Genomic DNA, 12,933 nt, shown 5'->3' with positions numbered 1-12,933 from the left:
GGGTACCACCTCAAAGGGGTTTCTTGAAGGATTCAGTGAGATAATGCATCTGGAGGACTGAGCACAGTGCCTAGCCCAGAGTCCATGCTCAGTGAGTGGTTATTCATCTGCTCTCCATATGAAATGGTAATCCTCAACAGGAACAGTGAACTGTTTTGTAACTAAAGATGATGGCCTGCCCTTTCCTGGAGGCCATACAAATGAATTTCTTGATTTCAAGGAAGCACAACTTCGAGTTCATGTCCTCCTATTGGGTAGGGCAGTAGGTATTGCTCTTCATATGCAGACGGACAGCATACCTTAGTGAGAGGCATGGGTGAGAAAGCACGTAGTCCTCGCTGCATAGCCTTCATGCATTTAGAAGAGCAGTCTTTCACTTCTGTGCAACAGGCAGTTTTTCCAGTTTCATGTTTTTTATTAAGCAGCTAAAAACAGGTTAAGTTTATTATAGGGATTTTTAAGAGGATACCCTGTCCTAGAATGTCAACACAGACAAGTGATTTTTTTTTTTTTTTTAAAGGTGACAAAGGTTGGTGGCTTTCAGGCTGTTGTACTTGCGTACGTTTTTGCTTTATTGTTCCAGAGCAATGCCATATCCATTCTTTTTTTTAAATGGTTTTTTTTTTTGAGATTTTATTTATTTATTTGACAGAGACAGAGATCACAAGTAGGCAGAGAGGCAGGCAGAGAGAGGAAGAAAAGCAGGCTCCCTGCTGAGCAGAGAGCCCGATGTGGGGCTCCATCCTAGGACCCTGAGATCATGACCTGAGCTGATGGCAGAGGCTTAACCCACTGAGCCACCCAGGTGCCCCGCCATATCTGTTCTTATTTCAGTCAGCAGATTTATGGCACCGCTAGTGCACAGAGGGACTGTTGTGGTCACTTAGTGTTCAGCAGCAGACTGTCAACCCTGCCTCATGGAGCTTAGCGGGACATTGGTAACAAATATGAAAAGGAAAGCATGTGGCATATTGGTGATAGGTGCTGAGGAGAAAAACAGAGTGAGAAAGGGACTGGAGGTGTTGGGGTGCCATTTTAGGATGGCTGCAGAAGGTGATACTTGAGTGAATACAAAAAGGAGCTGGACGAACATTCCAGGGAGAGAAGACATGTCCAAAGGGCCTGAAGCAGGGTCATGCCTGGTGTGTTCCAGAAACCACAAGGAACAGGTTGAATTAAAGCAGAATGAGCCAAAGGAAAGCATGGGAGATGAAGTCGGAAATACAAGAGAGCAGGGGAAAAGTCCCTGTCGTCTCATAGGGCAGAGTGAGGACTAACTTCTGAGTGGGTTGTATGGGGATTCTTTGAAAGACCTAATTTACCTTACATTTTAACTACATTTAACTAACTCTGGCTGACAAGTTTAGAGTTTGTTATTAAAGTGGGAGCAGGGAGATCAGATTGGCAACTGCATTTATTTAGGTAAGAGATGATAGTGGCTGAAATCAGGATGGTAGCAGTGGAGGTAGGGAGATATAGTTGAATTTGGTATGTGTTTTATAAGTAGAGCCAGTAGGATTTGCTGCTGCTGAGTTGGGTGTGGAATGTGTGTGTGAGAGAGAAAGAGAGAGAGGAGCAAGAGAGAGAGAGAGAGAGAGGTGCAAGAGAGGGAATCTCAAAGGTTTTTGGTCAGAGGAGCTGGAATTACTGAGCCGGACAAGACTGGATGGGATCGGTTTGTGGCAGGACAGTCAGCGGCTCAGCTTTGAGCATGTTAAGTCAGAGGTACTTGACTGATAGGGATCTGTTGAGGAAAAAGTTGGATCTACAAATCCAATGTTTAGGGAAGACCTCCAAGAGAGGGGGAGACATTTGGGCCTCATCAGCATATATATACATACACGCCATCTTAAGGCTGTGGGACTGAATGAGGTCACCATGGGAGTGAGTGTAGAGAAAGCCAAGAGGAGGTTAGGTGACCAGGGACTGTGGCATTTAGAGGTCAGGGACATAAGGAAGAAGCAGCAAAGCAGACTGAGGAGGAACAGCTAGGGAAGTCAGAAGAAAACTGGAAGAAGTGTGGTCTCCTGGAAGCCAAGTGAAGGTTTGAATCCCAGGAACAGAGGGGTTTGCCTTATCCAAGGCTGCTGATGAGTCAAGAGAAATGAGGGAGCCTTAACTGACCTTGGGATGTGAAGATGTGGAGGTGCTCAGGGGTCCTTGATCAGAGCGATCTGTGGAGTGGTAGGGGGTAAAAGTCTGAGTAGTAGGCTCAAGAGGAGCTAGGGGAGAGAGCGGGAAGAGGAAGAGTGCAGGTGACTCTCAAGTCCTGATGGGGATGTGAAGAAATGGGGCTGTGGCCAGAGAACATCTGAGAGAGGCAATGGTGTTTTTTTAAATTTTATTTTATTTTTTCAGTGTTCCAAGATTCATTGTTTATGCATAACACCCAGGGCTCCATGCACTATGGTTTTTAAGATGAGAGAAAGAATAGCCCTGTTGTGATGCTAATAGGCATGATTCTGTGGAACAGGGCACGGGCACCGCCCCCTAGAGGCAGGGCCCAGGCAGACACGGGCCCGGGAGTCCCCAGGCAGCGGTCACCTCCAGCCGGGCACAGCACTGTTCCATGGGCAGAGTCACAGAGGGAAGAGCACGTGGCTAAAGGTGCGAAAAGTTGGGTAGGTACAGTGGCGGGAGTGACGGAGTCAGAGATGTCGATGGTCAGAAGTACGAGGAGCAGACAGGAAACTCAGGAGAGCAGGCCAGTGAATGGAGCGGTCTGGTGCAGTGCAGTTCCTGCGCAGTGTAGAGGGCCTGCTGGAAGGAGCCGTCATGCATGTGGGGCAGGGGCATTCAGCACAGTCCAGTTTTTCTCCAGCCAAACTCAGCTGCATGGGTACAGGGGCAGACTTCAGTGGAGAATTAGATTTAACCGGGTTGAAGTTTCACCAAAAAGTGCAACAAAGTGAAAAGGGGGCAAGACTGTGTTCCGAGCACTAATGATTGGTGTCCGTGGACTATAAACAGGCTTTGGGGAGGAATTCTGCCAACAGTGCCACGAAGCAGCATTGCTGTTTGCTGTGTGATGCCACTGGCCCAGAGCTCTTCAGTGAGAGGTCGGTAAACTTGTTTAGAGTCCCGCTTATCAGCACATGTGAGGTTAGACACAATCCTCTACCTTAGTTTAATCCATTTACCACCCAAGAAATCAGACTTTCTCTTCCATAGAGAATAGTTCATTTCCCCTTAGTACAATAGGCAGATGTTGAATCTTGAGTTGCTGAGTCGTCATACACATGTGTCTCTTAGGGTACAGCTGCATGCTTGTAAAATTGGGTCCAAAAAATTCAAGTTTCCCATTGACTTCCATCCCTCAAGTGGAGCAGCTCCTCATGTGGAAGGCATTAAAGCTTCTGCTACACTACGGCTGTTTCTCCACCATCCTGCCCTTTTCTGCCTCCATCCGTTCGCCCATCCATTTGTTCTCTGTTAGGACTGTCCTCTTTTTCCAGTTGTTTTATTTGTCTTTTGAAAACACACCATCCTTCTTGTCTACCTCAACTGCTCTTTTTCTGTGAAACCTTTCCAGATGGTTCTACTTCCTACTTCGACCATCTTTTCTCCCCCACAAATTAGTAATCTCTACACCCAACATGGGGCTCGAACTCAGGACCCTGAGACCGAGAGTCACATGCTCTTCCAGCTGAGCCAGACAGGTACCCCTCTTATGGGATATATTCTACATGTTTGTGAACTCATCTTCCTGCCATCTGTCATACATATGAACACATATGTAAATGCATTCAAAAGACTGAGTACATACTTTATTCATCTTTGTATCCAGTGCTCAAAACTTACACATGGTAGGTGTTCTCTCCTCTTTCTCTTTTTGAAATGAAGTTATCAATAGATGTGAGTGTAACCCTAGAAAATCTTTGGTAAGGAAAGATTTTTAGATGACAGGCAAAACTGGCCACTGGGTTTGAAAGAGCACCGGACTGGGGACTAGGGGTTGGTTACAATGTGCACTTGGCTACTTATTCACCAACAACAGTGGGTCTTTCAGCTGAACTGGGGTTCCAAGAAGTCCAGGCAGGGGCTCTCAAGCCTCTCCCACCAAAGCAGCTCTGCTTTTGGCTTTTATCTATACATATTTGTGTTTTCCTTGTTCACGTAAGATTTTATTCAAATGGATGATCCATGTCCCCCTCGCCACCACCAGAAAGAATTTCAAAATGACTGGAATAAATGATGTCTCCGATCTCTCCTCATCTAAATGTTCTTCTAGGTGTGCCTACTCTGTGTGTGTTGTGTTTTGTGTGTGTGTGTTTCTATGAGGATTAAGTAGAAGACATGTCCCTACCTCTGAAGCTTAAGGCAAATATGTATAAAAGATTAAATGTATATAACATGAATGACTAAAAATATATAGTACAGTTAATCTAATTAGATTATAAACCCTTCAAAAGCTGTCTTCTTTATAGATCTTCAGCCTCAAGTCTGACAATTTTTCAATTGAAGGCAAGACTTTTTTTTTGATCTTCTGTTATTGTCTCTGAGAATTTATATATTGAAATAAATATTTTGTCTTGAGTTGATTTCCTTTTGGTATTCCTTTCTCTTACCAGTAGGAATTGTTTTTTAAAATTATACACATAAGTAGGTTATCATCTGTGACTGTCCTTTAAGATTGATAAAAGAATATTACAGGATATTTGTTCTAAGAAAGAGGTATTGGGTTTGATAGGGTTGAGAACTACATACTGGTCTCTGCTTAAATACTTAGGTGTTTAGATGTTTGGTAATATTGGTAATATAATCAAGGATCAAAATGAGTGTTAGACATTTCAAGTGATGTAGGAAGTTAGAGGAAGAAATGAATGACCAGCCTTATCAGACCAAGGAAGCAATTTCTAGGTAGGGTAAATCACAAAATTTAAAGTTGGAAGGATCCCAGGAAATCATCTAGGCCAGCAGTTCTTACTTCAGTGTTAGTGTCACCCTTAGGGTTTTGTGGATAGATTTCCAGGAACCCACAGACCCCCTAAATTTACAGATACCATTTTGTATAGCTTGGGTTTATAGTTCTCATTGGATTCTAAAAGGGGTCCATCACCTGAAGAAGTTAAGGGCTACTGATCTAGTCTGATCCTAAGCTTAGATCTGTTGTCTGCCTCAAGCTTACCCTGCCAGTTAGTGACCAAGATGGGAACCAAAACCCAGGTCTTTCCACTTGTAGTTTCTTGCTCACTTTACCCCACTCAGTTGAAGGGCATGAACAAAAACTGAGGCAGGATTAAACTACCTCTTTATGGTAACTGGTGTAAAAACACACAGCTGTCCTGGGATTGATAGTCCCTCTGTTGCCACAGGAGTTGCCAAAGGATGGGCTTCAATTTGTCTCCTCCAAGTGAACTATTAATTTTTATAGTTGAAATATGCCGCCACTCTCCAAAACAGCTTTCTCAGCTGAAGGCAGGCCAGCTCCTTGTGAGTTAGTACTGTCCCTGAGGCTGTTGCTGCACTTCCTTTCCAACGGGCACTATTTTCTTGACCTGCCATGGCCCCCTATTTTGTGCCTAATCAAATCAAAATGACTTTGTCTGATCTATCAGACCCTGTACTACCCATAGCCTCTTTAGCCCACGTGCACGTACTCTGTGCCCCAGTCAGGCTAGTGTCCTTGTTATTGGCACTTCCTACTCCCCCAAGGCCCTTTCACCCCTATCTCTGTGTGTCTTCATGTGGCTTCCCTGCCCGAATCCTCTCCAGTCTTTTCCTCCTTTGCCCGGCCCAGTTTAAGTCCCATGTCCACAGAGCCTCCCTCACCTACTGGTGGCTATTTCACACTTCCCCTGGACGCCTTCTTGCATTTATTGCTTGTACCGCACACCAGAGCACTTAGCTTTTTCCACAGGCTTTTCACTGGAAATGCTTCAGTGGTGGTCACTTTGGGAGTGGGGTTCCAGGAAGTCCAGTGTGGGTGCTCTGGACACCCCCAGTACCCCATCCACAATTCAGCCAGAGCAGTTCCACTTTAGTTGCATATGTGGAAAGTCTGCATGACTTTTTATTTGAAGAAGCTGTTTAGCTGCCCCTCCCCCCTCACCCCACTTCCCAGAAAGAAGCTTGAAAGACACTGGATCTGACTTGTGTGCTGACTTCCTCATAAGTGTTAACTGGTCATGGACAAGGGCCAGGACTGGACTGACACCAGTTTGGACCTGCTACGACTATTCCCAGGCACTGGGGTGCAATTTTGAGCACAAAAGAACATTTAGGAAATGACTTTGCAATTCTATTGCTCAACAGTTTGGGGGCCAGGATATCGTGAACAGCGTTACCTCAGCAATAGTATTTCCAGGTTGGTCATTGAGAAATAAACCTACATTGGTGGATTTCTCCCATTTTGCATATAAAACCGAATCCTATTTAAAGCTACCCATTTTACATCTACATACTTAAGAGAAATCTCACTATTGGCATTCCCCAAATTCAACCAGTCTTCAGTATCCCATCTGTACGTTCGTGTAAGCATTAAAGTAGCATCCCTAACATTAAATTCAGAAGTTTATGGCAATGCTTGGAACTGAAAAATGCCAGTCTTTCAGACCAGTTATTTCAACTTTCTGTATCAAATCAATTACATAAACTACTGAAGACCTGAGTATTTAAATCAGTGTTGCTATCAACTTGCTAATACTCTTGTTTTTTCTTTTTTTTCCTTTATCCTGCTCTCTGCCTGGTTCATTGTCTTCACCTACAGGTGTACTTTATTGTCGGCTTCCAAAGATTACTAACTTCTATCTGTAGCATTAAAATTGAACTGCCTTGGCTATACTGCTACTCTCACTGCTGCTTCCATTATTGCCTTCTTCAGCAAAATAAGGCTTTCTGCAGCCAAAGAATAACAAGACACACCACTGTAGAAGCCTTGCCACTATGAAACTTAGGCTAAACGTGCTCACCTTTATTTTGCTGCCTGTCCACTTGTTAATAACAATATACAGTGCCCTTATATTTATTCCATGGTATTTTCTTACCAACGCCAAGAAGAAAAACGCTATGGCAAAGAGAATAAAAGCTAAGCCCACTTCAGACAAACCCGGAAGTCCATATCGCTCTGTCACGCACTTCGACTCGCTAGCTGTCATAGACATCCCTGGAGCCGACACTCTGGATAAGTTATTTGATCACGCCGTGTCCAAGTTTGGGAAGAAGGACAGCCTTGGGACCAGAGAAATCCTAAGTGAAGAAAACGAAATGCAGCCTAATGGAAAGGTTTTTAAGAAGGTACAGCATTCTTGCACTCTTTAATTTTTTTTAGGGGAAGGTATGCATCAGTTGATCAGAGATCAAATGCATTTAGAATATGCTGCCATTCCACTTAAATACGCTGTGTAACCAATTCTCAGAGGGTGCTCCAGCTTCGGTATATTCACTTAAAGGCAGTTTTAGAGTTCTATACTTTGAATAGTATTTTGACTGCTTGTTGAAATAAACATACTCATATTAGAGAATGTCTTCCTTTAACAGTTAATTCTTGGGAACTATAAATGGATGAGCTATATCGAAGTGAACTGCAGAGTGAATAATTTTGGTAGCGGACTCACTGCCCTGGGACTGAAACCAAAGAACACTATTGCCATTTTCTGTGAGACCAGGGCCGAATGGATGATTGCGGCCCAGACCTGCTTTAAGTACAACTTCCCTCGTAAGTGCCTTGTGTTTTTGGAGGGGGAGAAAAGGGGTTTTAGTAACATGTGAAATTGTCCTGTGATGCTGTTGTGTTCTTTAGCAATTTTTCTGCATAAGTTCTATCCATAAAATGGTATGTACTCTTTTTAAAAGCTGTCTGATAATTTCTGTTAAAGAGTAATTTCTAATAGCCAGTATGGAAATTGGCAGCTTAATAGATAGAATTTAGTTTTACTTTTCATTTGGAAGTGAATTATATATGAAAGGTTTAGGAGTGTTTTTTAGGGCATGACATACAAGATAATGATTAAAACAACAAAAGAAAAATCATTGCTTAGGATCGTTATAGTTCATTGCTTTACTTCAAGGCCGCCTCTTTGACCTATTCCATTTTACATGTGAAATGAGCACATAACAACTTGAACTGACAGTAGATACATTGGCCAGAAAGTAAAGTGCAGAGTGTATTCCTGATTCAGAAGCATTTGTTTTTGCTGTTGTGCATGATATTGTTTTTGAAAATTCAAAGTCCAGAACAGTGCCTACCACATGCTAGGCACTCAGTTGTTTACTGAATGAAGAACACTACAAGTGCAGTGTAGTGATCAAGAGTTTGTATCTCAAACAAACAAAATGAATATGAAATGATCCCCTATATACCCATCACCCACCTTCAACAATCAACAGCTTGTGAAAAGTCGCTCTTCCTAACCATGTTGCTGTTTTGGTTACTAGCCTAGAGCTGAATTTCCAGTCTGAAGTTTAACAGACACCCCTTGGTTCTAACTCATCTTGGTTTCAGCTTATGTTTCCTTTGTCTGGCAGCCCCTAAAGAATAGATCTCGTTGGCCCACCCAGTTAAGGCTTGGAGGTCACCAATATTGAGCTTGGATATTAGGCCCACTAAAAAAACTCCCTAGGAGTGAGGACATAATTCCACCTTGAAATCTCAATCTGAAGATTCTCAAGGACTTACTCATTCTTTGGTGCTATGCCCAATGAAAGAGCATGGCACGGGGTAGTTCTAGGTGGGCTAGCTCTGACCTAAATTAAGAGTATAGCCAGAAACTTACTGGCTTTGAGAATCTTGATTGACTAATTTTTGAACAGTTGCACACGTTCAGTATGCTTGGGTTTCTTCAGGTTTAGGAGGTTAGAATCCTGAGACTCTGTAAGGACAAATTGGGGCTACTGGGAAGTTTCAGGCAATGTTTGAAGGTGATAGCAGAGAACATGAAATCAAACGACATTATAAAATGTCTTTGCATCCATGAGTGTACCCATCACAAAAGGCCAATTTAAATAATATTATCTCATAAATGTTTATAGTTTAACATATGTGTTTATTTTTTATTATGTAGTTGTGACTTTATATGCCACACTTGGCAAAGAAGCTGTAGTTCATGGGTTAAATGAATCTGAGGCTACCTACCTGATCACTAGCGTTGAACTTCTGGAAAGTAAACTTAAGGTAAATAAGAATTCTTCTTTGACTTCATGGTAGTATTCTCTGACAGTAAAATGTCCAATAATTGAGTATATTACGGGCCCACATGTAACAGCTGGATCTTTTTTTCTGCTTAACAGACTGCATTGTCAGACATCAGTTGTGTTAAACACATCATTTATGTGGACAATAAGACTATCAATAAAGCTGAATACCCTGAAGGATTTGAGATTCACAGCATGCAATCAGTAGAAGAATTGGGATCCAAGCCAGAAAATGGTAAGTAAAGCAGTGAAAACAAAATTTATTCATCTATTTAAGGTTTATTTCGGTAGGTTAGGAAAAGAAGTAATACAAGTGAAAACCATAAACTTCTTGGATTAAAAAAAAATTTTTTTAATGTTTAAACTATCAGGACCATATATGATTAGAGTTTACTCTCCTTTTCTCCTCAAAGGTAACCAGTGTTTTAAAATCTACCAAATAGTTAATGTATTCAGTGGTTCAGACTTGGGGCAGTCTGAATTTCTTTTTCAAGTGACTCACTGTAATTTTCCAGCCTGGAGCTCACGTAAAGAAAAGATCTAAGGACTTCCATTCAGTAACTTTTTTTTAAAGATTTTATTTATTTGACAGAGAGTGATCACAAGTAGGCAGAGAGGCAAGCAGAGAGAGAGAGAGGAGGAAGCAGGCTCCCCGCCGAGCAGAGAGCCCGATGCGGGACTCGATCCCAGGACCCTGAGATCATGACCTGAGCTGACGGCAGAGGCTTAACTCACTGAGCCACCCAGGTGCCCCCAGTAACTTTTTTTAAATGCTTAATGCTAGTGATTTTATTGATGTTTCAGAGGATGCAAAAAGCTGTTGGCCAAGCTCATGGTCAAATTTATTCTCCCACTGAGGTGGTATTTGGTATTTCATTTGAAACCAGCAGATGCCCCTTATGGCGGAATGTCGGCTGGTCATCAGGACAGAGGGTTGAGGAAATTAAAGACTCCATTTAAGGAGTTTCTTTCTTCATGTTTAATGTGAAGATCACGAAAGTCTACTTAGATGAGAAAAGGACTAATTTTGGTAGGAGAAAACGTTGGTTGAACCCCTCTTTAGCTTCTGAGTATTTGACCATTAGGCACCGAACACATTAGCAATGAAAAAGAGAGACTGTATAGCCCTTTACCCAGTATGGAGAATGGCACGGAGGCTGAGATTTTGCCCCCCTTTCAAGCAAACAAGTGAGCCAGCCGCAGCTTCCTGGAGGTCCGAAATGCCTGGGTCAGAGATGAAGGACAGTTGTTTACTCTCAGCCAAAGCAGTAGTCAGACTGTCAGCATTCATTTTGCTTCCCCATATTCCCATTTTCACAGGGCAGTGTGAAGAGGGTTGGGATGCTGCCTGCACCCGCAGTGAGTCGTGTTACAGGAGAGCAACCATGAGATTAGGGAGCCTGGAGCTTTTATAGAGGGTAGTAGGACTGCTCTGGTGAGAGAGAGATTATTTTTACCGTACTGGACAGGAAGCACATCTACTCTTTTGCTCTAGAGGTAGATGCTATCTCTATCTTCCAAGGTGGTTTATTGCACAAACATCCTTGAAAAGATGGTCTAGAACCCAGTCACTGCCTCTGTTCATGAGACATGCAGAAAGAAACTCAAGAGACCCGTGGAGAATTCTCTCTCAACACCAGACTGACACTGCAAGATTGAGGTCACCTGGGAGGTCCTTAGCAGCAGGGATCTGTTGCCAATTCTATTGATTCACCAGAAAATTCTAATACAAAACTGAGGGGGTATTAGTCTTCATAATTTTGTGTCAGTGGTAACTTGATAGACCACATATCCCACCTAGTTCCATTTGTCTCTATAGTAATGAGACATGTATTTTTTTTTTTACCTTAGTTAATAGTTGTTATGATAACAAGAAGTGAAGTGTCACATCATGTCCTTAGACTGAGAAGAGCTTAACATGTCTACTGCTGCTGCTTCCCTTAGTCATCAGAGAAAGAATGCAGTTCTTATTTGCTTGATTCTATAAGTTGACAGTAGTTTTTTTTTTAAGTTGTATTTATTTAAGTCACTTCTACACACAACATGGGACTCGAGCTCACGACCCTGAGATCAAGAGTCGCATACTCTTCCGAGCCAGCTATGCATTCTGACAGTAGATATCTTTAAGGAGCATGACCCAATTGAAGGATAAATTTACCTTTGGTTATTTCAGTGGTAAATCATACTGCTTAAATTTTTTATTTTAACTGGTATGTAAAAGTAGAATTCATTTTTCTAAACTGATTTTTAAAAAACAAAGTTTATTTTGTAGAGCAGTTTTAGGTTCATAGCAAAATTGGGCAGAAGGTACAGATTTTCCATACACTCCTTGTCCCTACAAAGCATAGGCTCCTCTGTTTACCAACATTCCCCACCAGAGTGGTACATTTGTTGCAATGAATGGATCTACTCTGACACATCCTTATCACCCAAAGCCCATACTTTATACTAAGGTTGACTCTGGTGTTGGACGTTCCACGAGTTTAGACACATGTATAATCATTACATTGCTGTTACAGTGCCACCACTCCAGTCTCCCTGTCCTAGTGGCACCATCATGGGACCATAAAGGATATAAAGTGATTTTTAAAAAGCCACCCATCGGGGCACCTGGGTGGCTCAGTGGGTTAAAGCCTCTGCCTTCAGCTCAGGACATGATCCCAGGGTCCTGGGATGGAGCCCGCCTCGGGCTCTCTGCTCAGCAGGGAACCTGCTTTCCTTCCTCTCTCTCTGCCTGCCTCTCTGCCTACTTGTGATCTCTGTCTGTCAAATAAATAAATAAAATCTTTCAGAAAAAAAAAGAGAGAGACACTAGAGAGAGCTTGTTTTCTCTCTCAAAATAAAATAAAATAAAATAAAAAGCCACCCATCTTGTAGAACATTTATTTAATTCTGATAAAAGATCTGTGGATGCTTGGCCATTTTGGTGTATTCTGGAATGGTAAGGAGGTTACTAGGTTGCCGGAATACCCCACCTTGAAAGTGGAGGCCTCAGTATGCTGTTTTAAATGAGCATGTAGAGTTGAAGTCGCCTGACAGATCAAGGCAACAATAGCAGCAGCAGTGGAACACAAGGAAATGGAGGCAGGTGATGGAGAGAGGTCTGTTATCGTGATCATAGTGATGGTATCACAGGCATTTGCATATGTTCACATCACCAAATTGTGTACATTAAATATGTGTAATTCTTTGTGTATCAATTATACCTCAGCAGAGCTATTAAAAAAACAACATAGGAACAGTTTAGGTAAACATTATATCTTCTATGTAACACTTGTCAGTCTAGAGTAGGTAAATTAACAGCAAGAAACAAATTCTGTCATGTTAGTTTTAAAATACTGACATATACAACATTTGCTTGGAGTGTGTATCTAGGCACTTAATAAAGGGAGAATTTCGATTTCACTCAACCGTTTGTTAGTATTGTGGAATGACAAAAAACGAAAAACGGTTATAGCAATTCTCTTTGTTGGTAGGCTCAAAGATACTTTCAAGTGACAATATTTACAGTTTTTCTAATTCACTTTCCCTGTGTATGACTGTTCTAATTGTACTTATTGAAATGTAATTTGTTGTCTGGGTAATCTAAGCTTTTTCAGCTCATTTGTTGTGTCTTTTTAAATTTCATTTTTCCAAGAATGCATTTCTATTGTATTTTCTGAAAGTATACATCCACAAATTATTGAGGGGGAGAAAAAGTCCTTACCACACATAGTTTGAGAAGCATGACTATAGCACAGAGGTTGGTAAATTACAGCCTGCTCTCTGTTTCTGTTAATAAACTGGTCCTAGAACACCATC

The 12,933-nt window shown here is 42.0% G+C and overlaps 1 protein-coding gene across 9 annotated transcripts in view; it reads left to right on the top strand.

Moving 5' to 3' along the window:
* The window catches only part of ACSL4 (acyl-CoA synthetase long chain family member 4), a 115,124-nt gene that overhangs the window by 69,909 nt on the left and 32,282 nt on the right, over positions 1-12,933 (top strand). For 3 of the 9 annotated variants that reach the window (XM_059158725.1, XM_059158723.1, XM_059158724.1), the window contains 4 exons: positions 6,997-7,236; positions 7,480-7,657; positions 9,003-9,112; positions 9,229-9,367. In XM_059158725.1, coding sequence (XP_059014708.1) covers positions 7,009-7,236; positions 7,480-7,657; positions 9,003-9,112; positions 9,229-9,367 — 655 coding nt within the window. In that variant the 5' untranslated portion in view covers positions 6,997-7,008. Of the gene's footprint in view, positions 1-6,709; positions 7,237-7,479; positions 7,658-9,002; positions 9,113-9,228; positions 9,368-12,933 lie in introns of all 9 variants that reach the window. The other 6 variants (XM_059158727.1, XM_059158730.1, XM_059158726.1 and 3 more) reach the window with 3 other exon arrangements.

The sequence above is a fragment of the Mustela lutreola genome, chromosome X (assembly GCF_030435805.1).
Source record: "Mustela lutreola isolate mMusLut2 chromosome X, mMusLut2.pri, whole genome shotgun sequence".
Lineage (NCBI taxonomy): Eukaryota > Metazoa > Chordata > Mammalia > Carnivora > Mustelidae > Mustela > Mustela lutreola.
Note: the sequence above shows the minus strand (reverse complement) of the source record. Positions and strands in the feature narration are given on the sequence as shown.